Source organism: Pogona vitticeps, chromosome W (assembly GCF_051106095.1).
Source record: "Pogona vitticeps strain Pit_001003342236 chromosome W, PviZW2.1, whole genome shotgun sequence".
Lineage (NCBI taxonomy): Eukaryota > Metazoa > Chordata > Lepidosauria > Squamata > Agamidae > Pogona > Pogona vitticeps.
Genome location: NC_135798.1, coordinates 3,133,410 through 3,161,240, shown reverse-complemented (window position 1 = coordinate 3,161,240; position 27,831 = coordinate 3,133,410). Strand labels below are relative to the sequence as shown.

The following is a 27,831-nucleotide window of genomic DNA, read 5'->3' as shown; positions in this document are numbered from 1 at the left end:
GTCCTAACCGGGTATTAAAGTCCCCCAAGATCAAAATATGGGCAGATGGATTAGCTTCCAGATTAAGATTGAAAAGATTCTCTACCTCCATCCAGGTGCTATTCAGAGAAGAGGATGGAGGCGGGAAATAAAGGTTAAGAAGTAGAATTTTAAATTCGCCGTACTGAAGGAGGAAAATTTGAATATAGGATGAGGGGGAAGGGATGGAAATGAGGTTAAATAGGGAGGAGGGTTTAAAAAAGCAACAAAGACCTGGGGAGGGGCGCCCACTTGATTTAGATTTAACAGCCGGGAGATGGTAAGTAGAAAAACGCGGGATAGATGGAGGGGCTAATAACCAGGTCTCCTGTAGGAGAATAATATCAAAGCTAGAGAGAAACTTAAGCAGATCTTTATCCGAGGCTTTTTTTCTCCAGCCACCTATATTCCAAGAGATCAGTTGGAGGGAGGGTTGGGGAGATGGGGGGGCCAGGGGGGGAACAGTCAGTCAGCAGGAGGCAGTGTTAGAGTCTAGAAGAGGGGAGGAATTCACAGAAGGCAGAATGGGGTCAGGGACTAGAGGACGGGCAGGGTCAGAGGGTGAGGCTGGAGCATCTAGTGCAGGAATAAGGTTGGTAAAATCAAAATTAAGTGGAGGGGGTTTCTGGGACATAGCGTCGACCAATGCGAAAGAGCTGGTTGAGGCACCCCGGTTGACAATACATGCGGGAGATAGGGGAATATGGGGAGGAGAAGCAGCAGGAGGATTGGAGCATGCAGGAAGGCAGTCACAAGCTTCCAGTTGGATTGAGGCAGACACAGTGTCCGGCTGGAGATCTGAGATGAGGTCTTGAGGCTTCTCCTGAGAAATAGAGGAGTGTTGCAGGATGGAGGAAGAGGGGATCAAGGGAGATGTCAGGTGGTCCATCAGCCTAGAGGCATGGGGTGCTTCATCACTCGTTGGAGATGGAGGGATCGGCGAAGTAAAGGCAAGCAGCAAGGAATCCGAGGGAGGGTGAATAGATCTGAGAGTTCGAGACGAGTTTGTCCTCTTGGGCGAGGGAGAGGCGCCAATGGAAGGAGATTGCAGAGAAGCTTTCGTTGAAATAAGCTTGGCAGTGATGGTATTCTTGAAGAAGCGGTGAGGGGTAACACCCCAATGTCGTAATAGGTTCACAGACGAGAATAGCATCCCAGGAACATAATTCGAATGAAAGGTCAGCAGTAGTCTAGTTGAGTGATAGGATGTTGACAAAGTCTCAATCCTGGAGAGATCGATGTTCCGGGTATTCACTTTTAAAAGGAAGGCGAGATGTCTCTTCGCCAGGAAGGTTCTAGACCAGCGTGGACAGCTTGTGAAACCGCTAGGGGGACAGACTGTAATAACAGCAGCATAAGGAACATAGACCAAGTGCATTGTGGATTTAGGAGGAGCTTGAGGAAGACATCCATCAGGAAGGAGGCAAGGAGGAATTGCCTTGCAAACGTCAGAGTTAGGTTTGTCCGATGTTCTATGGAGGCAAGATGGAGACTGTGGAAAACTAGGGCGTGGGCCCTTTAAGAAATCTGTAAGAAAAGTAAGCTGAGAAAAAATCTGGGAAACCGTTCTTGCAGTTAATGTAGAGTAATGTTTCACAAGTTCTATAACATCACAGTCCAGGAGAGAATTCTCACTAGGCAGCTGCTTGGTACAGGATTGTTTGGGAGGAAGAGTAGATGAAAGGATATGGTCCTTCTGGGCCATGTTGGTAGAAGGAGCTCTTCGTGACGACGGTGTTGTAGTCGGTGTTGAAGGACGGGGTGAAAAATATGAGTCCAACCGCAGCTGTTTGGATGAAGGTAAAATCTGTGACAAATCGGGACTGTTTTTGTATCATTTCTCCCCAGGGTGAGTTCTTTAAACTGAACTAGTGGCACTGGTCTGAATCTTTCTCCACACTTCAGGCGTTTAAGCCATTTCTCCTTTAGCTCATGGGTTTTTCCAAGCTTTTCTTCCCAGCTTCACCCTTGACTGTTTTCGGGGCCAGAAGAAGTATAATTCTGGCCATCGTGTGTTACCTGATAGAGAAAAAAGGAGATGTCTTGAGAATATAGCAGAGAGCAGAATCTAACTGGAGGTCAAACCAAAAATTTGCTCTGTCTTTGACTCCTTTGAAAGGCATATGTCTCCTGAAGGCTTGACTGGCAACATTTGAAAAATTTGCCGTATTGTGCAAACAACATTGGACTCCCCTTGCCTGAATTGATACTTCCCAAAGGGCCAGTGACGGGAAAATATAGTTGATTAATATTAACCACTATCCAAAATACTATTAAACATGGGCCATCAAGTCAATTCTGACTGATGGCAACCCTTTTTTCGGGGGTTTCTAGGTAGAGAATACTCAAAAGTCGTTCCCCATTCCCTGGTTCTGGGACCTTGCAGTTTTCCAAAGGCCACACAAGCTGACCTTATCCGTGCGAGACACAGCAAGGAACCTCTGGTTCTGCAACCAGATATTTAAACCACAGAGCTATCCAGCCAGCTTACTCAGAAATACAAGGAGAGGGTTTCATTAGAATTGAGGTTTTACTGGAAAAGTTCCATGGTTTACTTGCAAATTTCTTCCACTGTACAGTACTTTATTTAAAGGCATTGCAAATCCATAAATATATTGAAAATGGTGAACCCATGAAAAGAGAAAGGGAAGGAAGAGCTGGAGAACCTGGATTAATAAAAAGCCACTGTTGGCTCATACTTAGCTTGAGATCTACAACAATTCCAACATCCCTCTCGCTCATAGTTTTTCTGAGCCAAGTGTGCAAGTGGTTTCTTTTTCCAAGGTGCAGGACTTTGCACTTGACCGTGGCCAGGTAGGATCTTGCCAAAAAGAGAGGGGAAATATTATTAAATGTTGCAGTGAGGGTTTATGGATTAGGGTTTTTTTAAAGGAAAATTGGGTGTTGCTTTGCTGGGGTATGTCATCAGAGTATGGGACCAAATGGAGATAGGATGCTAAAATGGAATGGTTTAAAGTCTTGATAAATAAAGATAAATGTTAATGGATGAAGAGGAAGATAAATTAAACCCTACCAAGAATGAAACAAGGTATAATATTATCATATGAAATAAACTGATAAATAGAACTGACATGCAGGATTTTTGGAGAGAAGTGAAAGGAGATGTAAATTAGTTTACTTTTTATTCATCAGCATCTATGTTATTTTAGGATAGATTATATATATTTGCATCTAATAATTGTGATTTAGAGTTTGTAAGACAGACGAAGGGTTAATAAAAGTAGCAGATCACATATTGGTAAATATGAATTTTAAGGGTACATGTGATTATAAAGAAGCTAGGAGGTGGAGGTTACATACAGGAATTTTATGTCAAAATGTTCGTATAGATCAGGTCACTGAGAAATTCAGTAAATTTAATTCTTCAACGTACTCACATAGGAAAGCCAGAGAAACAAACTGCGTGTAGGTCAGCCAAAACCCTGAAGCTGATTCACTGGGAAAGTTTGAGGCTGCTGTAGCCACGGGCAGGCGCCTGGGATTGTAGGGGCTGAAGTTGGTATAAAAGCAGGTCAGGCAGAGCATTCGTTGCTGCCCCTTTGCTTAAGGGTGGTCAGGCTGAGAGTGGACTCGTGAGCAAACACTCATATGTTCTGTACACTCCAGTGGCCAAGAGGTGGAGCAGGAGTCCTCCAGCACCACTACCGTTCACAGAGTGACATCCCACATGGGGAAATCCCAGAAGCTGACAGTTTGACAGTCCACCGCTTCTCTCCCAAACCCAAGGCAAAGGTCAGGGCTGTTTTTCAGCAAGTGTGGGTGGCAGTGAACAGAAGAGAGGGTGTCCCGGGTAGACCATCTTCACTGCTCCCAGTCCTGCTGTCAATATTCAGGCTGCCCTCTCCTATGGGAATCTTGGCAACTTTTTCTCCTGCTGGCAACACAGGCACAACATTGTGCAGCAATACTGGAACTTTTTTTTTTTTGAATCCCGGCTACAGAAGCAAATATCCCACATTCATGCTGTAAAGTTATATAAAATAAGCCAAAGAAAACAGAACCTGAATTTTACAGAAATGAACACTCAGCATAGAGATCATGTCCAAAGTGTTCAGCAGGTGTGCCCGACAAGGACACGGGAACACGCAACTTAAGGGTGAAGATGACATCACAAGAGGCACTTCAAAATGTACTCCATTTATTCTCTTTTTTCTCTGTTTTGCATTACTTTGTTGTTTATTCTTTCCAGTGGAAACCAGCACAAAATTGAATGAGCTCCTTATGCCTTCTTAACTTATCAGGAGCTCTGACTAAAGCTCTTTCCACATTCCATGCATTTATGTGGTTTCGCCCCAATGCGGGTTCTTGGATGTTGTAAGCTTCAACAGTCCTCCTAAGAGAATCTGAAAGCCGGAATAGAGAGGTTATAAGTCCAATGTACCCCTATTTGGATTGAGATGAGTCCTTGTCTCACCCAGGGTGTCCCACTGGCACTCATACACCAAGTCTATTCCCAATTTAAAATCATTGAGAAACCAAAATATAATCATGAGTCTTAGAGTCATTCAGAACTCCGAGAACTCAAGAAAATACTGGACTCAAAGCACCATAGTTTGTGGCCTGTTAGAAAATCAAATTAAGTATGGTAACAGGTTGTCTGTTCAAGACACCAAACAAAAGTTCTTAAGTATAATTGTTTTATTAGAAAAATAAAGATTTAGTTGAATTCAGTTTATTGCAAAGCATAGCATTCAAAATCATTTCCATAACTAAGGCAATTAGAAACTTAGCAAACTCCAGCTACAAAAATAAAATAATAAAATCACTATCTAAGAAAAATACTCACTAGATAAGGAATAGGTAAGGCAGAGCCCTCCTTTCCATTCTCCTACTAAGAACTACATCCTAGCAAAATACTGGAAACTCCCATAAGAAACCCCCCTTCTTCTCTCTTCACTCTGCTCACCAATCAGGACAAAGGACTGCTCGTCTCTCTCTCCGCCTTCCTTTCGCATGGGACTGCAGGTGCTGTTTCCATTTTCCCTACATTTTGGCTCTTTCTTTGGCCTTGGCCAAGCTAACTGCAAGATAACATTGCTAGCTGGCTGTGAAGAAAAACAGCATCTCGATGCTTCTAGTAAAAATGACACAGACCGAAAATGGATTCCTTCTACATCATTCCATGACTGCAAATCCCATTTAGAAATTACATTCTAGCTTCAATAACCTACTGTACATCATGACAGATGTAACCTAAGCTTACCACTCTGAATAAAGTTTGCGAGCACCCAGGGGCTTCTAAAAGAACACCTGATGCTTGAACAGAGAGGTTCCAGGTGTAAGTGTACTCCTAAAACATTTGAGCAGAGTCCAGGCAACCCAGCCAGGCAGTACCACTTACCCTTTTCCCAAGTCTGTTCTAATGAGCAATTAATTGAGAACAACCAAAGCTAGAAATCATGAGTTTTAAAGTCTGTCAAGACAAACAAAACTCACGGTGGTAATGGACTCAAGTAGCATCTCTGTGGCCTGTCACTTAGTATTTCAGATTTGCTGTTCAAGAGACCAAATTTAGGATTTTAAGAATTATTGTTTTATTAGAAAAATAAAGAATTTAGAGATATTCAGTTTGTTGCAAAAGCATAGGATTCCAGTAGATTTCCATGAATAACAGCAGTTAGAATCTTAGCAAATTCCAGCTACAAAAATAAAATAAAAAACTCTAAAACTAGCTTAGAAAGTAAGCTAGGCATAGTCCCCTTTTCTGTATGCTTTCTCTGAACTACATCCTAGCATAACAGCAAAAACTAGCATTTGGAACTCAAAACTCCATCCTAAAATCAATACTAAAATCATTCCAAAAATCCAAGCTCTCTCCGTCTCCATTCGCCATTTTTCTTTCATGCTGGGACCACCCTTCTTCTCCACTGTTCTGTGATGTTAACCAATCAGCATAAAGGGCTGTCTCTTCACACTCCACCTTCATTTCCCACGGGATGTGCAGGTGTTGTTGTCCTTTGTCCTGATGATGTGTCTTGGCTCCTTATTGTCTCTGGCCAAGGCAGCTTCATGGAAAATTCCAGTTAGCTCTAGGAGAAACAGCTTCGCGAAGCATCCAGTTATGCTAACACAGACCAATATGGATTCCTTCTACAAAATTCCATGACTTCAAATCCCATTAGTAAATCACATTTTAGTCTTCATAACCTAAACCATGACATGCCACCTCTGGGAGTTCCAAAAATCTGAAACAGGAAATCTAGTTTCCATTTTTGGCTACTAATTACAATAATAAGCAGTAATTAGCTGGTTACATAGTGCAAATACTAATGATGAACTTTAACACATTCAAAATAGCATTTAATCTAGCAAAGCACTGAGGTAGAAAAACATTCTGACAGCAGCATGTAAATACATTCTTTAGGTTAAGCACTTCTACTTTCTAAACAATAGAAAAACAGTCATGTTAGTAATACTCAATACAGTACGCACTCTACATGTGCTCAGGAACATATCAGTAGTGAAACAGTGAAACATTAACAGTGTTTCAACGGTCTGTCACATCTTGATCTTCACAATACATTCTGGAAAGACCATCTGCCACAACATTCAACTTTCCAAGAATGTGCTGAACTTCAAAATCAAAATCTTGTAATGCCAAATGCCATCTCAGCAATTTCTGATTGTGAGATTTCATCTTCTGCAACCAAACCAAAGCTCTATGATCTGTCTGCAGAGTGAATTTACATCCCCACAGATAAGGCCTAAGAAGATTAAGAGACCAGATAATAGATAAGGCCTCTTTTTCTGGAACTGAGTAATTTCTTTCTCTTTCTAAGAGTTTTCTGGAGAAATATGAGATTGGATTAGGAATCCCATCTTCCCCTTTCTGTAACAGTACAGCTCCAAGACTCAAATCTAAAGCATCTGTTTGTAGAATGAATGGTATGTCAAAGTCAGGTGATTTTAGTATAGGTGCAGCACTAAACTTTGCCTTTAAGGCTTCAAAAGCACCTTGACACTCAGGTGTCCATTTTTCCTTGACAGGCTGTCTTTTCTTAGTTAGCTCCGTCAAAGGCGTTGCCAAATAACTGAAATCAGGAATGAATTTTCTTTAATAGCCAAATAGGCCCAAAAAGGATTGAACTTGCTTTTTAGTTGTAGGAATAGGCCAATCATTTATGGCTTGCAAAGGCTGGATTTCTCCTTGTCCAATTAAATGACCCAAGTACATGACTTTTCCCTGCATCCACTGACATTTAGTCGCTTTGACTGTCAATCCTGCTTGCTGGATTCTAGACAACACACTTTCAATGTGTGACATGTGAGATTCAAAATCAGAAATGAAAACTGCAATATCATCAAGATAAACACTAGCAAATGTAAGACCATGCAAAAGCTTGTCTATCCTCTGAAATGAAGCACCGGCGTTTTTTAAAACAAATGGTAAAACATGACAAAGCTCTTTCCACATTCCATGCATTCATGTGGTTTCTCCCCAGTGCAGGTTCCTTGATGTAACCTAAGGGCATCACCGCGACTAAAGCTCTTTCCACATTCCATGCATTTATGTGGTTTCTCCCCAGTGTGGGTCCTTTGATGTACCCTAAGGTTACCACTCTGACTAAAGCTCTTTCCACATTCCATGCATTTATGTGGTTTCTCCCCAGTGTGGGTCCTTAGATGCGGCGTAAGGTCACCACTGCGACTAAAGCTCTTTCCACATTCCATGCATTTATATGTTTTCTCCCCATTGTGGGTCCTTTGTTGTACCCTATGCTGACCACTCTGAGAAAAGCTCTTTCCACATTCCATGCATTTATGTGGTTTCTCCCCAGTGTGGGTCCTTTGATGTATCCTAAGCTGACCCCTGTCACTAAAGCTCTTTCCACATTCCATGCATTTATGTGGTTTCTCCCCAGTGTGAGACCTTTGATGTGACGTAAGGGCATCACTGCGACTAAACCTCTTTCCACATTCCATGCATATATGTGGTTTCTCCCCAGTGTGGGTCCTTTGATGTGACGTAAGGTCACCACTGCGACTAAAGCTCTTTCCACATTCGATGCATTTATGTGGTTTCTCCCCAGTGTGGGTCCTTTGATGTAACCTAAGATTACCACTGTGACTAAAGCTCTTTCCACATTCCATGTATTTATGTGGTTTCTCCCCAGTGTGGGTCCTTTGATGTACCTTAAGGTCACCACTGTGACTAAAGCTCTTTCCACATTCCTTGCATTTATGTGGTTTCTCCCCAGTGTGGGTCCTTTGATGTACCTTAAGGTCACTACTGTGACTAAAGCTCTTTCCACATTCCATGCACTTATGTGGTTTCTCCCCAGTGTGGGTCCTTTGATGTGATGTAAGGTTACCACTGCAACTAAAGCTCTTTCCACATTCCATGCATTTATGTGGTTTCTCCCCAGTATGGGTCCTTTGATGTGAACGCAGATTTCTTCTCCCGCTGAAACTCTTTTCACATTTCATGTTTTTGTATCGATTCGATTTCGATTTCGATACCTTTATTGGCATATGAACAGACGACAGGAAAACATAGGTACAAACAAACAATAATCAAAGGGAAAAGTAAGGTGAAAAATACTCTCAAAGCAACGGGGAATATCATAGATTATGGGTTAAAACAGAAATTTCCAATAGATAGCCAGCAACGGCAGATGTAATCAAAGGACAAGAATCGCTCAGGAAAAAAACTAGGGAGTTGGGAAAAAGAGAAAGCCACGGTTCAAGACAGAGCTTTCTCAAAGAAGAATGAGCCGGGCAGTGAAATAAAATATGATCCAGGGAATCTGGTAAAGTATGACAGAAGAAACAGAGCCTATTTGCACGGGGAATCTTGGAGAAACGGCCTACATGGACCGCCGATGGGAAGATATTCAGACGAGCTTGCATAAATGCTCTTCTCTGGTCAGGATTAGTCAGTAAAGAGAAGTAGTTGGAAGGACGTCCTAGGGAAGGAGGAAGACTGAAAAAAAGGGGAGAACAGGTGGGGTTCAAATCGGCTGAAAGTGTCTCATACTCGAGCTGCCAAAGTTTGTGTTTGATCAAGGAATGGGCCTGTTGTAATCCAAGATCGAAAAGGGATTCTAGATTCAGTCCTAAAGAGAGAAGTTTAGAATCGATCAGTTGGAACCATTTCGATGTGTAAGAATCACTAAGAAGATCAAAAAGGAGAGAGTTAGAGTGGAGATGGATGCGGAGCCAGTATTTGAAGGTGGTAACCCAGGCAAGGGTAGACGGAAGGTGGGTTCCCAATTCGAGTACCATGGTGGAGAGGCGGATCATATTGGGAACACCTAAGATCTTTCTGAAAAAAGCAGCAGCAATGGAATCAATGTCATGGTTTACGGCCTCTATCCAGATGGGCACCCCATAAAAAAGGTGGGATAGGAGCTTACACTGAAAAATATGCATGGCTGCTGGGATAAATTGGTTGCCCGAAAGATAATGAAATTTTGAAATTGCATTGAGTTGGGTAGTTGATGTGGAAATAACCAGTTTTTTATGTGGAGTCCAGTTTAGTTTGTGGTGAAAAGTGAGCCCAAGGTATTTAAATGTTGGCACTTGCTGGTAGGAGTGTGTACCGACTGACCAAAAGGACAAAGGACTAGATTTAGAAAAAACAACTATTTTTGTTTTGGAGGAATTTATACAAAGATCATTAACGGAACAGTAATCTTGAAATTTGGCTAAAAGGAGACGCAGGCCGGCTTTGGAAAGGGAGAGCAGGACTGCATCATCTGCGTAAAGGAGGACTGAAAGAGGGGCACCATTAAGAGAAGGGGAAGAGTTGGCAGCTTTAGATAAGAAAGGGGGAAGATCTGCTAAGAACAAGTTAAACATTAAGGGGGCTAATATGCACCCTTGACGGACACCCCTGTTGACTTGAAACCTATCAGATAGAATATTGGAGTTTGGAAGACGGATCTGGCATGAGTTTGAAGAATGAAGGCGCCTAAGCAGAAAGAGTAGTCGAGGGTCAATGCCCCATTGGGATAGTTTGTCCCATAAAAGAGATCTGTTAACGGAGTCAAAGGCACCTTGAAGATCTACAAAAGCGGCGAACAGTCTAGATTTATGGTGGATGGAGTATTTTTCTGCTAGATGAGACAAAAGAAGAGCGTGATCAAGGGTGGAGGCTCCAGAGCGAAAGCCTATTTGCTCTTTCCCCGGAAGATTGATGGAAGAGGCCCAAGCAGAAAGTTTGGAAAGAAGAAGTTTTGAATAGAGTTTGCCAATATAGGATAAAAGACTGATTGGACGGTAGTTACTGGGTAGGGAGGGATCACCTTTTTTAAATATTGGGATCAGGGTGGAAATTAACCAGGAGTTGGGAAAGATACCAGAGTGGTTAACTAAAGTGAAGAGATTGGCCAAGTAGTGAGACCACCAGTGAGGGTTACTGGTCAGAATCTCAGTGAGGATTTGATCTGGGCCTGGAGCCTTACCAGATTTCAATGAGCTGATTAAATCCAATATTTCATCAGAGGTAACGGGAGGCCAATCAGAGAGGGCCTGCAGTGAGGAATCGGGAGAGGGGTTAGAATTCGGGGAGAAAAAAATTGTAGAGAAGTGGGCTATCCATACCTCCAAAGAGATAGAGGAGGAAGGATCGGGAGAAAAGGAAGTAGTGGAGGAAGAAACCAGAGACCAGAAGGACTTGTAATTATGTGATAGAATTGCTTGAAGCAGGTCAGACCACTTGCGTTGGGCGGAAAGATGTTTTTTTGAGTCTAGGAATAATAAGCAGGATCTTCTGGCAATAAGGTAGAGATGTAAAGAGGCTGGGGTAGGGTTAAGGCGGAAGGAGTGAAAGAGGGACCTAACTTGCTTCTTAGCCTGCCAACAGTGAGAATCAAACCAAGAGGTAGCTCGGTTATGAGAAGGGAGGTTAGTTGGACTGCTAAGAGAGATAACTAAGGAGTCAAGAAGAGTGTTGTAGGAGGTAATAGCTGTAGAGATAGAGTCAGTTGTAGCAATGGTACGGTTAAGATTGGAAATCTCTGGTAGTAGAGTCCAAGAAAAGAAGTCAGTTTCTGTTTTAGGAGACCATTGAAGACGGGAGGAAAGTTGTGAAGGGGGGGTTAGAGGGGAGGGAAGCGAAGAGGGAAAGGTTAGGGACAAAAGAAGAGGCAAGTGATCACTGTCGGCACGGGCTCCAACAGAGAAATCAGAGAGAAAAGGGAGGAGGGCTGGAGAAGCAATGGCGTAATCAATTACGCTTGGTCCCCTAATAGAAAGATGGGTATATTCCCCAGGAATGTCCTTACCCCATGTGCCATTGAGGATGGCAATATGAAGGTTGAGGCAGAGATTGATTAAAAAGGTAGCATGAGGAGTGATAATCTTGTCTCTGGAAGTCCTTGGGCAATTGAGCCAGGGGGGAAACGACTCATCAAACTCCAAATTTATTTGTTTGGTTAGAGCAGAATTATTGGGTCCTAACCGGGTATTAAAGTCCCCCAAGATCAAAATATGGGCAGATGGATTAGCTTCCAGATTAAGATTGAAAAGATTCTCTACCTCCATCCAGGTGCTATTCAGAGAAGAGGATGGAGGCGGGAAATAAAGGTTAAGAAGTAGAATTTTAAATTCGCCGTACTGAAGGAGGAAAATTTGAATATAGGATGAGGGGGAAGGGATGGAAATGAGGTTAAATAGGGAGGAGGGTTTAAAAAAGCAACAAAGACCTGGGGAGGGGCGCCCACTTGATTTAGATTTAACAGCCGGGAGATGGTAAGTAGAAAAACGCGGGATAGATGGAGGGGCTAATAACCAGGTCTCCTGTAGGAGAATAATATCAAAGCTAGAGAGAAACTTAAGCAGATCTTTATCCGAGGCTTTTTTTCTCCAGCCACCTATATTCCAAGAGATCAGTTGGAGGGAGGGTTGGGGAGATGGGGGGGCCAGGGGGGGAACAGTCAGTCTGCAGGAGGCAGTGTTAGAGTCTAGAAGAGGGGAGGAATTCACAGAAGGCAGAATGGGGTCAGGGACTAGAGGACGGGCAGGGTCAGAGGGTGAGGCTGGAGCATCTAGTGCAGGAATAAGGTTGGTAAAATCAAAATTAAGTGGAGGGGGTTTCTGGGACATAGCGTCGACCAATGCGAAAGAGCTGGTTGAGGCACCCCGGTTGACAATACATGCGGGAGATAGGGAAATATGGGGAGGAGAAGCAGCAGGAGGATTGGAGCATGCAGGAAGGCAGTCACAAGCTTCCAGTTGGATTGAGGCAGACACAGTGTCCGGCTGGAGATCTGAGATGAGGTCTTGAGGCTTCTCCTGAGAAATAGAGGAGTGTTGCAGGATGGAGGAAGAGGGGATCAAGGGAGATGTCAGGTGGTCCATCAGCCTAGAGGCATGGGGTGCTTCATCACTCGTTGGAGATGGAGGGATCGGCGAAGTAAAGGCAAGCAGCAAGGAATCCGAGGGAGGGTGAATAGATCTGAGAGTTCGAGACGAGTTTGTCCTCTTGGGCGAGGGAGAGGCGCCAATGGAAGGAGATTGCAGAGAAGCTTTCGTTGAAATAAGCTTGGCAGTGATGGTATTCTTGAAGAAGCGGTGAGGGGTAACACCCCAATGTCGTAATAGGTTCACAGACGAGAATAGCATCCCAGGAACATAATTCGAATGAAAGGTCAGCAGTAGTCTAGTTGAGTGATAGGATGTTGACAAAGTCTCAATCCTGGAGAGATCGATGTTCCGGGTATTCACTTTTAAAAGGAAGGCGAGATGTCTCTTCGCCAGGAAGGTTCTAGACCAGCGTGGACAGCTTGTGAAACCGCTAGGGGGACAGACTGTAATAACAGCAGCATAAGGAACATAGACCAAGTGCATTGTGGATTTAGGAGGAGCTTGAGGAAGACATCCATCAGGAAGGAGGCAAGGAGGAATTGCCTTGCAAACGTCAGAGTTAGGTTTGTCCGATGTTCTATGGAGGCAAGATGGAGACTGTGGAAAACTAGGGCGTGGGCCCTTTAAGAAATCTGTAAGAAAAGTAAGCTGAGAAAAAATCTGGGAAACCGTTCTTGCAGTTAATGTAGAGTAATGTTTCACAAGTTCTATAACATCACAGTCCAGGAGAGAATTCTCACTAGGCAGCTGCTTGGTACAGGATTGTTTGGGAGGAAGAGTAGATGAAAGGATATGGTCCTTCTGGGCCATGTTGGTAGAAGGAGCTCTTCGTGACGACGGTGTTGTAGTCGGTGTTGAAGGACGGGGTGAAAAATATGAGTCCAACCGCAGCTGTTTGGATGAAGGTAAAATCTGTGACAAATCGGGACTGTTTTTGTATCATTTCTCCCCAGGGTGAGTTCTTTAAACTGAACTAGTGGCACTGGTCTGAATCTTTCTCCACACTTCAGGCGTTTAAGCCATTTCTCCTTTAGCTCATGGGTTTTTCCAAGCTTTTCTTCCCAGCTTCACCCTTGACTGTTTTCGGGGCCAGAAGAAGTATAATTCTGGCCATCGTGTGTTACCTGATAGAGAAAAAAGGAGATGTCTTGAGAATATAGCAGAGAGCAGAATCTAACTGGAGGTCAAACCAAAAATTTGCTCTGTCTTTGACTCCTTTGAAAGGCATATGTCTCCTGAAGGCTTGACTGGCAACATTTGAAAAATTTGCCGTATTGTGCAAACAACATTGGACTCCCCTTGCCTGAATTGATACTTCCCAAAGGGCCAGTGACGGGAAAATATAGTTGATTAATATTAACCACTATCCAAAATACTATTAAACATGGGCCATCAAGTCAATTCTGACTGATGGCAACCCTTTTTTCGGGGGTTTCTAGGTAGAGAATACTCAAAAGTCGTTCCCCATTCCCTGGTTCTGGGACCTTGCAGTTTTCCAAAGGCCACACAAGCTGACCTTATCCGTGGGAGACACAGCAAGGAACCTCTGGTTCTGCAACCAGATATTTAAACCACAGAGCTATCCAGCCAGCTTACTCAGAAATACAAGGAGAGGGTTTGATTAGAATTGAGGTTTTACTGGAAAAGTTCCATGGTTTACTTGCAAATTTCTTCCACTGTACAGTACTTTATTTAAAGGCATTGCAAATCCATAAATATATTGAAAATGGTGAACCCATGAAAAGAGAAAGGGAAGGAAGAGCTGGAGAACCTGGATTAATAAAAAGCCACTGTTGGCTCATATTTAGCTTGAGATCTACAACAATTCCAACATCCCTCTCGCTCATAGTTTTTCTGAGCCAAGTGTGCAAGTGGTTTCTTTTTCCAAGGTGCAGGACTTTGCACTTGACCATGGCCAGGTAGGATCTTGCCAAAAAGAGAGGGGAAATATTATTAAATGTTGCAGTGAGGGTTTATGGATTAGGGTTTTTTTAAAGGAAAATTGGGTGTTGCTTTGCTGGGGTATGTCATCAGAGTATGGGACCAAATGGAGATAGGATGCTAAAATGGAATGGTTTAAAGTCTTGATAAATAAAGATAAATGTTAATGGATGAAGAGGAAGATAAATTAAACCCTACCAAGAATGAAACAAGGTATAATATTATCATATGAAATAAACTGATAAATAGAACTGACATGCAGGATTTTTGGAGAGAAGTGAAAGGAGATGTAAATTAGTTTACTTTTTATTCATCAGCATCTATGTTATTTTAGGATAGATTATATATATTTGCATCTAATAATTGTGATTTAGAGTTTGTAAGACAGACGAAGGGTTAATAAAAGTAGCAGATCACATATTGGTAAATATGAATTTTAAGGGTACATGTGATTATAAAGAAGCTAGGAGGTGGAGGTTACGTACAGGAATTTTATGTCAAAATGTTCGTACAGATCAGGTCACTGAGAAATTCAGTAAATTTAATTCTTCAACGTACTCACATAGGAAAGCCAGAGAAACAAACTGCGTGTAGGTCAGCCAAAACCCTGAAGCTGATTCACTGGGAAAGTTTGAGGCTGCTGTAGCCACGGGCAGGCGCCTGGGATTGTAGGGGCTGAAGTTGGTATAAAAGCAGGTCAGGCAGAGCATTCGTTGCTGCCCCTTTGCTTAAGGGTGGTCAGGCTGAGAGTGGACTCGTGAGCAAACACTCATATGTTCTGTACACTCCAGTGGCCAAGAGGTGGAGCAGGAGTCCTCCAGCACCACTACCGTTCACAGAGTGACATCCCACATGGGGAAATCCCAGAAGCTGACAGTTTGACAGTCCACCGCTTCTCTCCCAAACCCAAGGCAAAGGTCAGGGCTGTTTTTCAGCAAGTGTGGGTGGCAGTGAACAGAAGAGAGGGTGTCCCGGGTAGACCATCTTCACTGCTCCCAGTCCTGCTGTCAATATTCAGGCTGCCCTCTCCTATGGGAATCTTGGCAACTTTTTCTCCTGCTGGCAACACAGGCACAACATTGTGCAGCAATACTGGAACTTTTTTTTTTTTGAATCCCGGCTACAGAAGCAAATACCCCACATTCATGCTGTAAAGTTATATAAAATAAGCCAAAGCAAACAGAACCTGAATTTTACAGCCATGAACACTCAGCATAGAGATCATGTCCAACAGGTGTGCCCGACAGGGACACGGGAACACGCAACTTAAGAGTGAAGATGACATCACAAGAGGCACTTCAAAATGTACTCCATTTATTCTCTTTTTTCTCTGTTTTGCATTACTTTGTTGTTTATTCTTTCCAGTGGAAACCAGCACAAAATTGAATGAGCTCCTTATGCCTTCTTAACTTATCAGGAGCTCTGACTAAAGCTCTTTCCACATTCCATGCATTTATGTGGTTTCGCCCCAATGCGGGTTCTTGGATGTTGTAAGCTTCAACAGTCCTCCTAAGAGAATCTGAAAGCCGGAATAGAGAGGTTATAAGTCCAATGTACCCCTATTTGGATTGAGATGAGTCCTTGTCTCACCCAGGGTGTCCCACTGGCACTCATACACCAAGTCTATTCCCAATTTAAAATCATTGAGAAACCAAAATATAATCATGAGTCTTAGAGTCATTCAGAACTCCGAGAACTCAAGAAAATACTGGACTCAAAGCACCATAGTTTGTGGCCTGTTAGAAAATCAAATTAAGTATGGTAACAGGTTGTCTGTTCAAGACACCAAACAAAAGTTCTTAAGTATAATTGTTTTATTAGAAAAATAAAGATTTAGTTGAATTCAGTTTATTGCAAAGCATAGCATTCAAAATCATTTCCATAACTAAGGCAATTAGAAACTTAGCAAACTCCAGCTACAAAAATAAAATAATAAAATCACTATCTAAGAAAAATACTCACTAGATAAGGAATAGGTAAGGCAGAGCCCTCCTTTCCATTCTCCTACTAAGAACTACATCCTAGCAAAATACTGGAAACTCCCATAAGAAACCCCCCTTCTTCTCTCTTCACTCTGCTCACCAATCAGGACAAAGGACTGCTCGTCTCTCTCTCCGCCTTCCTTTCGCATGGGACTGCAGGTGCTGTTTCCATTTTCCCTACGTTTTGGCTCTTTCTTTGGCCTTGGCCAAGCTAACTGCAAGATAACATTGCTAGCTGGCTGTGAAGAAAAACAGCATCTCGATGCTTCTAGTAAAAATGACACAGACCGAAAATGGATTCCTTCTACATCATTCCATGACTGCAAATCCCATTTAGAAATTACATTCTAGCTTCAATAACCTACTGTACATCATGACAGATGTAACCTAAGCTTACCACTCTGAATAAAGTTTGCGAGCACCCAGGGGCTTCTAAAAGAACACCTGATGCTTGAACAGAGAGGTTCCAGGTGTAAGTGTACTCCTAAAACATTTGAGCAGAGTCCAGGCAACCCAGCCAGGCAGTACCACTTACCCTTTTCCCAAGTCTGTTCTAATGAGCAATTAATTGAGAACAACCAAAGCTAGAAATCATGAGTTTTAAAGTCTGTCAAGACAAACAAAACTCACGGTGGTAATGGACTCAAGTAGCATCTCTGTGGCCTGTCACTTAGTATTTCAGATTTGCTGTTCAAGAGACCAAATTTAGGATTTTAAGAATTATTGTTTTATTAGAAAAATAAAGAATTTAGAGATATTCAGTTTGTTGCAAAAGCATAGGATTCCAGTAGATTTCCATGAATAACAGCAGTTAGAATCTTAGCAAATTCCAGCTACAAAAATAAAATAAAAAACTCTAAAACTAGCTTAGAAAGTAAGCTAGGCATAGTCCCCTTTTCTGTATGCTTTCTCTGAACTACATCCTAGCATAACAGCAAAAACTAGCATTTGGAACTCAAAACTCCATCCTAAAATCAATACTAAAATCATTCCAAAAATCCAAGCTCTCTCCGTCTCCATTCGCCATTTTTCTTTCATGTTGGGACCACCCTTCTTCTCCACTGTTCTGTGATGTTAACCAATCAGCATAAAGGGCTGTCTCTTCACACTCCACCTTCATTTCCCACGGGATGTGCAGGTGTTGTTGTCCTTTGTCCTGATGTTGTGTCTTGGCTCCTTATTGTCTCTGGCCAAGGCAGCTTCATGGAAAATTCCAGTTAGCTCTAGGAGAAACAGCTTCGCGAAGCATCCAGTTATGCTAACACAGACCAATATGGATTCCTTCTACAAAATTCCATGACTTCAAATCCCATTAGTAAATCACATTTTAGTCTTAATAACCTAAACCATGACATGCCACCTCTGGGAGTTCCAAAAATCTGAAACAGGAAATCTAGTTTCCATTTTTGGCTACTAATTACAATAATAAGCAGTAATTAGCTGGTTACATAGTGCAAATACTAATGATGAACTTTAACACATTCAAAATAGCATTTAATCTAGCAAAGCATTGAGGTAGAAAAACATTCTAACAGCAACATGTAAATACATTCTTTAGGTTAAGCACTTCTACTATCTGAAAAATAGAAAAACAGTCATGTTAGTAATACTCAATACAGTACGCACTCTACATGTGCTCAGGAACATATCAGTAGTGAAACAGTGAAACATTAACAGTGTTTCAACGGTCTGTCACATCTTGATCTTCACAATACATTCTGGAAAGACCATCTGCCACAACATTCAACTTTCCAAGAATGTGCTGAACTTCAAAATCAAAATCTTGTAATGCCAAATGCCATCTCAGCAATTTCTGATTGTGAGATTTCATCTTCTGCAACCAAACCAAAGCTCTATGATCTGTCTGCAGAGTGAATTTACATCCCCACAGATAAGGCCTAAGAAGATTAAGAGACCAGATAATAGATAAGGCCTCTTTTTCTGGAACTGAGTAATTTCTTTCTCTTTCTAAGAGTTTTCTGGAGAAATATGAGATTGGATTAGGAATCCCATCTTCCCCTTTCTGTAACAGTACAGCTCCAAGACTCAAATCTAAAGCATCTGTTTGTAGAATGAATGGTATGTCAAAGTCAGGTGATTTTAGTATAGGTGCAGCACTAAACTTTGCCTTTAAGGCTTCAAAAGCACCTTGACACTCAGGTGTCCATTTTTCCTTGACAGGCTGTCTTTTCTTAGTTAGCTCCGTCAAAGGCGTTGCCAAATAACTGAAATCAGGAATGAATTTTCTTTAATAGCCAAATAGGCCCAAAAAGGATTGAACTTGTTTTTTAGTTGTAGGAATAGGCCAATCATTTATGGCTTGCAAAGGCTGGATTTCTCCTTGTCCAATTAAATGACCCAAGTACATGACTTTTCCCTGCATCCACTGACATTTAGTCGCTTTGACTGTCAATCCTGCTTGCTGGATTCTAGACAACACACTTTCAATGTGTGACATGTGAGATTCAAAATCAGAAATGAAAACTGCAATATCATCAAGATAAACACTAGCAAATGTAAGACCATGCAAAAGCTTGTCTATCCTCTGAAATGAAGCACCGGCGTTTTTTAAAACAAATGGTAAAACATGACAAAGCTCTTTCCACATTCCATGCATTCATGTGGTTTCTCCCCAGTGCAGGTTCCTTGATGTAACCTAAGGGCATCACCGCGACTAAAGCTCATTCCATTCATTTATGTGGTTTCTCCCTAGTGTGAGACCTTTGATGTACCCTAAGGTGACCACTGAGACTAAAGCTCTTTCCACATTCCATGCATTTATGTGGTTTCTCCCCAGTGTGGGTCCTTTGATGTACCCTAAGGTTACCACTCTGACTAAAGCTCTTTCCACATTCCATGCATTTATGTGGTTTCTCCCCAGTGTGGGTCCTTAGATGCGGCGTAAGGTCACCACTGCGACTAAAGCTCTTTCCACATTCCATGCATTTATATGTTTTCTCCCCATTGTGGGTCCTTTGTTGTACCCTATGCTGACCACTCTGAGAAAAGCTCTTTCCACATTCCATGCATTTATGTGGTTTCTCCCCAGTGTGGGTCCTTTGATGTATCCTAAGCTGACCCCTGTCACTAAAGCTCTTTCCACATTCCATGCATTTATGTGGTTTCTCCCCAGTGTGAGACCTTTGATGTGACATAAGGGCATCACTGCGACTAAACCTCTTTCCACATTCCATGCATATATGTGGTTTCTCCCCAGTGTGGGTCCTTTGATGTGACGTAAGGTAACCACTGAGACTAAAGCTCTTTCCACATTCCATGCATTAATATGGTTTCTCTCCAGTGTGGGTCCTTTGATGTAACCTAAGATTACCACTGCGACTAAAGCTCTTTCCACATTCCATGCATTTATGTGGTTTCTCCCCAGTGTGGGTCCTTTGATGTGACGTAAGGTCACCACTGCGACTAAAGCTCTTTCCACATTCGATGCATTTATGTGGTTTCTCCCCAGTGTGGGTCCTTTGATGTAACCTAAGATTACCACTGTGACTAAAGCTCTTTCCACATTCCATGTATTTATGTGGTTTCTCCCCAGTGTGGGTCCTTTGATGTACCTTAAGGTCACCACTGTGACTAAAGCTCTTTCCACATTCCTTGCATTTATGTGGTTTCTCCCCAGTGTGGGTCCTTTGATGTACCTTAAGGTCACTACTGTGACTAAAGCTCTTTCCACATTCCATGCACTTATGTGGTTTCTCCCCAGTGTGGGTCCTTTGATGTGATGTAAGGTTACCACTGCAACTAAAGCTCTTTCCACATTCCATGCATTTATGTGGTTTCTCCCCAGTATGGGTCCTTTGATGTGAACGCAGATTTCTTCTCCCGCTGAAACTCTTTTCACATTTCATGTTTTTGTATCGATTCGATTTCGATTTCGATACCTTTATTGGCATATGAACAGACGACAGGAAAACATAGGTACAAACAAACAATAATCAAAGGGAAAAGTAAGGTGAAAAATACTCTCAAAGCAACGGGGAATATCATAGATTATGGGTTAAAACAGAAATTTCCAATAGATAGCCAGCAACGGCAGATGTAATCAAAGGACAAGAATCGCTCAGGAAAAAAACTAGGGAGTTGGGAAAAAGAGAAAGCCACGGTTCAAGACAGAGCTTTCTCAAAGAAGAATGAGCCGGGCAGTGAAATAAAATATGATCCAGGGAATCTGGTAAAGTATGACAGAAGAAACAGAGCCTATTTGCACAGGGAATCTTGGAGAAACGGCCTACATGGACCGCCGATGGGAAGATATTCAGACGAGCTTGCATAAATGCTCTTCTCTGGTCAGGATTAGTCAGTAAAGAGAAGTAGTTGGAAGGACGTCCTAGGGAAGGAGGAAGACTGAAAAAAAGGGGAGAACAGGTGGGGTTCAAATCGGCTGAAAGTGTCTCATACTCGAGCTGCCAAAGTTTGTGTTTGATCAAGGAATGGGCCTGTTGTAATCCAAGATCGAAAAGGGATTCTAGATTCAGTCCTAAAGAGAGAAGTTTAGAATCGATCAGTTGGAACCATTTCGATGTGTAAGAATCACTAAGAAGATCAAAAAGGAGAGAGTTAGAGTGGAGATGGATGCGGAGCCAGTATTTGAAGGTGGTAACCCAGGCAAGGGTAGACGGAAGGTGGGTTCCCAATTCGAGTACCATGGTGGAGAGGCGGATCATATTGGGAACACCTAAGATCTTTCTGAAAAAAGCAGCAGCAATGGAATCAATGTCATGGTTTACGGCCTCTATCCAGATGGGCACCCCATAAAAAAGGTGGGATAGGAGCTTACACTGAAAAATATGCATGGCTGCTGGGATAAATTGGTTGCCCGAAAGATAATGAAATTTTGAAATTGCATTGAGTTGGGTAGTTGATGTGGAAATAACCAGTTTTTTATGTGGAGTCCAGTTTAGTTTGTGGTGAAAAGTGAGCCCAAGGTATTTAAATGTTGGCACTTGCTGGTAGGAGTGTGTACCGACTGACCAAAAAGACAAAGGACTAGATTTAGAAAAAACAACTATTTTTGTTTTGGAGGAATTTATACAAAGATCATTAACGGAACAGTAATCTTGAAATTTGGCTAAAAGGAGACGCAGGCCGGCTTTGGAAAGGGAGAGCAGGACTGCATCATCTGCGTAAAGGAGGACTGAAAGAGGGGCACCATTAAGAGAAGGGGAAGAGTTGGCAGCTTTAGATAAGAAAGGGGGAAGATCTGCTAAGAACAAGTTAAACATTAAGGGGGCTAATATGCACCCTTGACGGACACCCCTGTTGACTTGAAACCTATCAGATAGAATATTGGAGTTTGGAAGACGGATCTGGCATGAGTTTGAAGAATGAAGGCGCCTAAGCAGAAAGAGTAGTCGAGGGTCAATGCCCCATTGGGATAGTTTGTCCCATAAAAGAGATCTGTTAACGGAGTCAAAGGCACCTTGAAGATCTACAAAAGCGGCGAACAGTCTAGATTTATGGTGGATGGAGTATTTTTCTGCTAGATGAGACAAAAGAAGAGCGTGATCAAGGGTGGAGGCTCCAGAGCGAAAGCCTATTTGCTCTTTCCCCGGAAGATTGATGGAAGAGGCCCAAGCAGAAAGTTTGGAAAGAAGAAGTTTTGAATAGAGTTTGCCAATATAGGATAAAAGACTGATTGGACGGTAGTTACTGGGTAGGGAGGGATCACCTTTTTTAAATATTGGGATCAGGGTGGAAATTAACCAGGAGTTGGGAAAGATACCAGAGTGGTTAACTAAAGTGAAGAGATTGGCCAAGTAGTGAGACCACCAGTGAGGGTTACTGGTCAGAATCTCAGTGAGGATTTGATCTGGGCCTGGAGCCTTACCAGATTTCAATGAGCTGATTAAATCCAATATTTCATCAGAGGTAACGGGAGGCCAATCAGAGAGGGCCTGCAGTGAGGAATCGGGAGAGGGGTTAGAATTCGGGGAGAAAAAAATTGTAGAGAAGTGGGCTATCCATACCTCCAAAGAGATAGAGGAGGAAGGATCGGGAGAAAAGGAAGTAGTGGAGGAAGAAACCAGAGACCAGAAGGACTTGTAATTATGTGATAGAATTGCTTGAAGCAGGTCAGACCACTTGCGTTGGGCGGAAAGATGTTTTTTTGAGTCTAGGAATAATAAGCAGGATCTTCTGGCAATAAGGTAGAGATGTAAAGAGGCTGGGGTAGGGTTAAGGCGGAAGGAGTGAAAGAGGGACCTAACTTGCTTCTTAGCCTGCCAACAGTGAGAATCAAACCAAGAGGTAGCTCGGTTATGAGAAGGGAGGTTAGTTGGACTGCTAAGAGAGATAACTAAGGAGTCAAGAAGAGTGTTGTAGGAGGTAATAGCTGTAGAGATAGAGTCAGTTGTAGCAATGGTACGGTTAAGATTGGAAATCTCTGGTAGTAGAGTCCAAGAAAAGAAGTCAGTTTCTGTTTTAGGAGACCATTGAAGACGGGAGGAAAGTTGTGAAGGGGGGGTTAGAGGGGAGGGAAGCGAAGAGGGAAAGGTTAGGGACAAAAGAAGAGGCAAGTGATCACTGTCGGCACGGGCTCCAACAGAGAAATCAGAGAGAAAAGGGAGGAGGGCTGGAGAAGCAATGGCGTAATCAATTACGCTTGGTCCCCTAATAGAAAGATGGGTATATTCCCCAGGAATGTCCTTACCCCATGTGCCATTGAGGATGGCAATATGAAGGTTGAGGCAGAGATTGATTAAAAAGGTAGCATGAGGAGTGATAATCTTGTCTCTGGAAGTCCTTGGGCAATTGAGCCAGGGGGGAAACGACTCATCAAACTCCAAATTTATTTGTTTGGTTAGAGCAGAATTATTGGGTCCTAACCGGGTATTAAAGTCCCCCAAGATCAAAATATGGGCAGATGGATTAGCTTCCAGATTAAGATTGAAAAGATTCTCTACCTCCATCCAGGTGCTATTCAGAGAAGAGGATGGAGGCGGGAAATAAAGGTTAAGAAGTAGAATTTTAAATTCGCCGTACTGAAGGAGGAAAATTTGAATATAGGATGAGGGGGAAGGGATGGAAATGAGGTTAAATAGGGAGGAGGGTTTAAAAAAGCAACAAAGACCTGGGGAGGGGCGCCCACTTGATTTAGATTTAACAGCCGGGAGATGGTAAGTAGAAAAACGCGGGATAGATGGAGGGGCTAATAACCAGGTCTCCTGTAGGAGAATAATATCAAAGCTAGAGAGAAACTTAAGCAGATCTTTATCCGAGGCTTTTTTTCTCCAGCCACCTATATTCCAAGAGATCAGTTGGAGGGAGGGTTGGGGAGATGGGGGGGCCAGGGGGGGAACAGTCAGTCTGCAGGAGGCAGTGTTAGAGTCTAGAAGAGGGGAGGAATTCACAGAAGGCAGAATGGGGTCAGGGACTAGAGGACGGGCAGGGTCAGAGGGTGAGGCTGGAGCATCTAGTGCAGGAATAAGGTTGGTAAAATCAAAATTAAGTGGAGGGGGTTTCTGGGACATAGCGTCAACCAATGCGAAAGAGCTGGTTGAGGCACCCCGGTTGACAATACATGCGGGAGATAGGGGAATATGGGGAGGAGAAGCAGCAGGAGGATTGGAGCATGCAGGAAGGCAGTCACAAGCTTCCAGTTGGATTGAGGCAGACACAGTGTCCGGCTGGAGATCTGAGATGAGGTCTTGAGGCTTCTCCTGAGAAATAGAGGAGTGTTGCAGGATGGAGGAAGAGGGGATCAAGGGAGATGTCAGGTGGTCCATCAGCCTAGAGGCATGGGGTGCTTCATCACTCGTTGGAGATGGAGGGATCGGCGAAGTAAAGGCAAGCAGCAAGGAATCCGAGGGAGGGTGAATAGATCTGAGAGTTCGAGACGAGTTTGTCCTCTTGGGCGAGGGAGAGGCGCCAATGGAAGGAGATTGCAGAGAAGCTTTCGTTGAAATAAGCTTGGCAGTGATGGTATTCTTGAAGAAGCGGTGAGGGGTAATACCCCAATGTCGTAATAGGTTCACAGACGAGAATAGCATCCCAGGAACATAATTCGAATGAAAGGTCAGCAGTAGTCTAGTTGAGTGATAGGATGTTGACAAAGTCTCAATCCTGGAGAGATCGATGTTCCGGGTATTCACTTTTAAAAGGAAGGCGAGATGTCTCTTCGCCAGGAAGGTTCTAGACCAGCGTGGACAGCTTGTGAAACCGCTAGGGGGACAGACTGTAATAACAGCAGCATAAGGAACATAGACCAAGTGCATTGTGGATTTAGGAGGAGCTTGAGGAAGACATCCATCAGGAAGGAGGCAAGGAGGAATTGCCTTGCAAACGTCAGAGTTAGGTTTGTCCGATGTTCTATGGAGGCAAGATGGAGACTGTGGAAAACTAGGGCGTGGGCCCTTTAAGAAATCTGTAAGAAAAGTAAGCTGAGAAAAAATCTGGGAAACCGTTCTTGCAGTTAATGTAGAGTAATGTTTCACAAGTTCTATAACATCACAGTCCAGGAGAGAATTCTCACTAGGCAGCTGCTTGGTACAGGATTGTTTGGGAGGAAGAGTAGATGAAAGGATATGGTCCTTCTGGGCCATGTTGGTAGAAGGAGCTCTTCGTGACGACGGTGTTGTAGTCGGTGTTGAAGGACGGGGTGAAAAATATGAGTCCAACCGCAGCTGTTTGGATGAAGGTAAAATCTGTGACAAATCGGGACTGTTTTTGTATCATTTCTCCCCAGGGTGAGTTCTTTAAACTGAACTAGTGGCACTGGTCTGAATCTTTCTCCACACTTCAGGCGTTTAAGCCATTTCTCCTTTAGCTCATGGGTTTTTCCAAGCTTTTCTTCCCAGCTTCACCCTTGACTGTTTTCGGGGCCAGAAGAAGTATAATTCTGGCCATCGTGTGTTACCTGATAGAGAAAAAAGGAGATGTCTTGAGAATATAGCAGAGAGCAGAATCTAACTGGAGGTCAAACCAAAAATTTGCTCTGTCTTTGACTCCTTTGAAAGGCATATGTCTCCTGAAGGCTTGACTGGCAACATTTGAAAAATTTGCCGTATTGTGCAAACAACATTGGACTCCCCTTGCCTGAATTGATACTTCCCAAAGGGCCAGTGACGGGAAAATATAGTTGATTAATATTAACCACTATCCAAAATACTATTAAACATGGGCCATCAAGTCAATTCTGACTGATGGCAACCCTTTTTTCGGGGGTTTCTAGGTAGAGAATACTCAAAAGTCGTTCCCCATTCCCTGGTTCTGGGACCTTGCAGTTTTCCAAAGGCCACACAAGCTGACCTTATCCGTGGGAGACACAGCAAGGAACCTCTGGTTCTGCAACCAGATATTTAAACCACAGAGCTATCCAGCCAGCTTACTCAGAAATACAAGGAGAGGGTTTGATTAGAATTGAGGTTTTACTGGAAAAGTTCCATGGTTTACTTGCAAATTTCTTCCACTGTACAGTACTTTATTTAAAGGCATTGCAAATCCATAAATATATTGAAAATGGTGAACCCATGAAAAGAGAAAGGGAAGGAAGAGCTGGAGAACCTGGATTAATAAAAAGCCACTGTTGGCTCATATTTAGCTTGAGATCTACAACAATTCCAACATCCCTCTCGCTCATAGTTTTTCTGAGCCAAGTGTGCAAGTGGTTTCTTTTTCCAAGGTGCAGGACTTTGCACTTGACCGTGGCCAGGTAGGATCCTGCCAAAAAGAGAGGGGAAATATTATTAAATGTTGCAGTGAGGGTTTATGGATTAGGGTTTTTTTAAAGGAAAATTGGGTGTTGCTTTGCTGGGGTATGTCATCAGAGTATGGGACCAAATGGAGATAGGATGCTAAAATGGAATGGTTTAAAGTCTTGATAAATAAAGATAAATGTTAATGGATGAAGAGGAAGATAAATTAAACCCTACCAAGAATGAAACAAGGTATAATATTATCATATGAAATAAACTGATAAATAGAACTGACATGCAGGATTTTTGGAGAGAAGTGAAAGGAGATGTAAATTAGTTTACTTTTTATTCATCAGCATCTATGTTATTTTAGGATAGATTATATATATTTGCATCTAATAATTGTGATTTAGAGTTTGTAAGACAGACGTAGGGTTAATAAAAGTAGCAGATCACATATTGGTAAATATGAATTTTAAGGGTACATGTGATTATAAAGAAGCTAGGAGGTGGAGGTTACGTACAGGAATTTTATGTCAAAATGTTCGTATAGATCAGGTCACTGAGAAATTCAGTAAATTTAATTCTTCAACGTACTCACATAGGAAAGCCAGAGAAACAAACTGCGTGTAGGTCAGCCAAAACCCTGAAGCTGATTCACTGGGAAAGTTTGAGGCTGCTGTAGCCACGGGCAGGCGCCTGGGATTGTAGGGGCTGAAGTTGGTATAAAAGCAGGTCAGGCAGAGCATTCGTTGCTGCCCCTTTGCTTAAGGGTGGTCAGGCTGAGAGTGGACTCGTGAGCAAACACTCATATGTTCTGTACACTCCAGTGGCCAAGAGGTGGAGCAGGAGTCCTCCAGCACCACTACCGTTCACAGAGTGACATCCCACATGGGGAAATCCCAGAAGCTGACAGTTTGACAGTCCACCGCTTCTCTCCCAAACCCAAGGCAAAGGTCAGGGCTGTTTTTCAGCAAGTGTGGGTGGCAGTGAACAGAAGAGAGGGTGTCCCGGGTAGACCATCTTCACTGCTCCCAGTCCTGCTGTCAATATTCAGGCTGCCCTCTCCTATGGGAATCTTGGCAACTTTTTCTCCTGCTGGCAACACAGGCACAACATTGTGCAGCAATACTGGAACTTTTTTTTTTTTGAATCCCGGCTACAGAAGCAAATATCCCACATTCATGCTGTAAAGTTATATAAAATAAGCCAAAGAAAACAGAACCTGAATTTTACAGAAATGAACACTCAGCATAGAGATCATGTCCAAAGTGTTCAGCAGGTGTGCCCGACAAGGACACGGGAACACGCAACTTAAGGGTGAAGATGACATCACAAGAGGCACTTCAAAATGTACTCCATTTATTCTCTTTTTTCTCTGTTTTGCATTACTTTGTTGTTTATTCTTTCCAGTGGAAACCAGCACAAAATTGAATGAGCTCCTTATGCCTTCTTAACTTATCAGGAGCTCTGACTAAAGCTCTTTCCACATTCCATGCATTTATGTGGTTTCGCCCCAATGCGGGTTCTTGGATGTTGTAAGCTTCAACAGTCCTCCTAAGAGAATCTGAAAGCCGGAATAGAGAGGTTATAAGTCCAATGTACCCCTATTTGGATTGAGATGAGTCCTTGTCTCACCCAGGGTGTCCCACTGGCACTCATACACCAAGTCTATTCCCAATTTAAAATCATTGAGAAACCAAAATATAATCATGAGTCTTAGAGTCATTCAGAACTCCGAGAACTCAAGAAAATACTGGACTCAAAGCACCATAGTTTGTGGCCTGTTAGAAAATCAAATTAAGTATGGTAACAGGTTGTCTGTTCAAGACACCAAACAAAAGTTCTTAAGTATAATTGTTTTATTAGAAAAATAAAGATTTAGTTGAATTCAGTTTATTGCAAAGCAT

At 42.8% G+C, this 27,831-nt stretch overlaps 1 protein-coding gene across 1 annotated transcript; it reads right to left on the bottom strand.

Moving 5' to 3' along the window:
* Positions 1-1,652: 1,652 nt before the first annotated feature.
* Positions 1,653-20,137, bottom strand: LOC144585040 (uncharacterized). The gene is given in 4 exon segments (XM_078382480.1): positions 1,653-1,804; positions 7,689-8,434; positions 18,847-18,927; positions 18,993-20,137. Coding segments are annotated over 4 exon segments (2,124 nt in total).
* Positions 20,138-27,831: the final 7,694 nt, after the last annotated feature.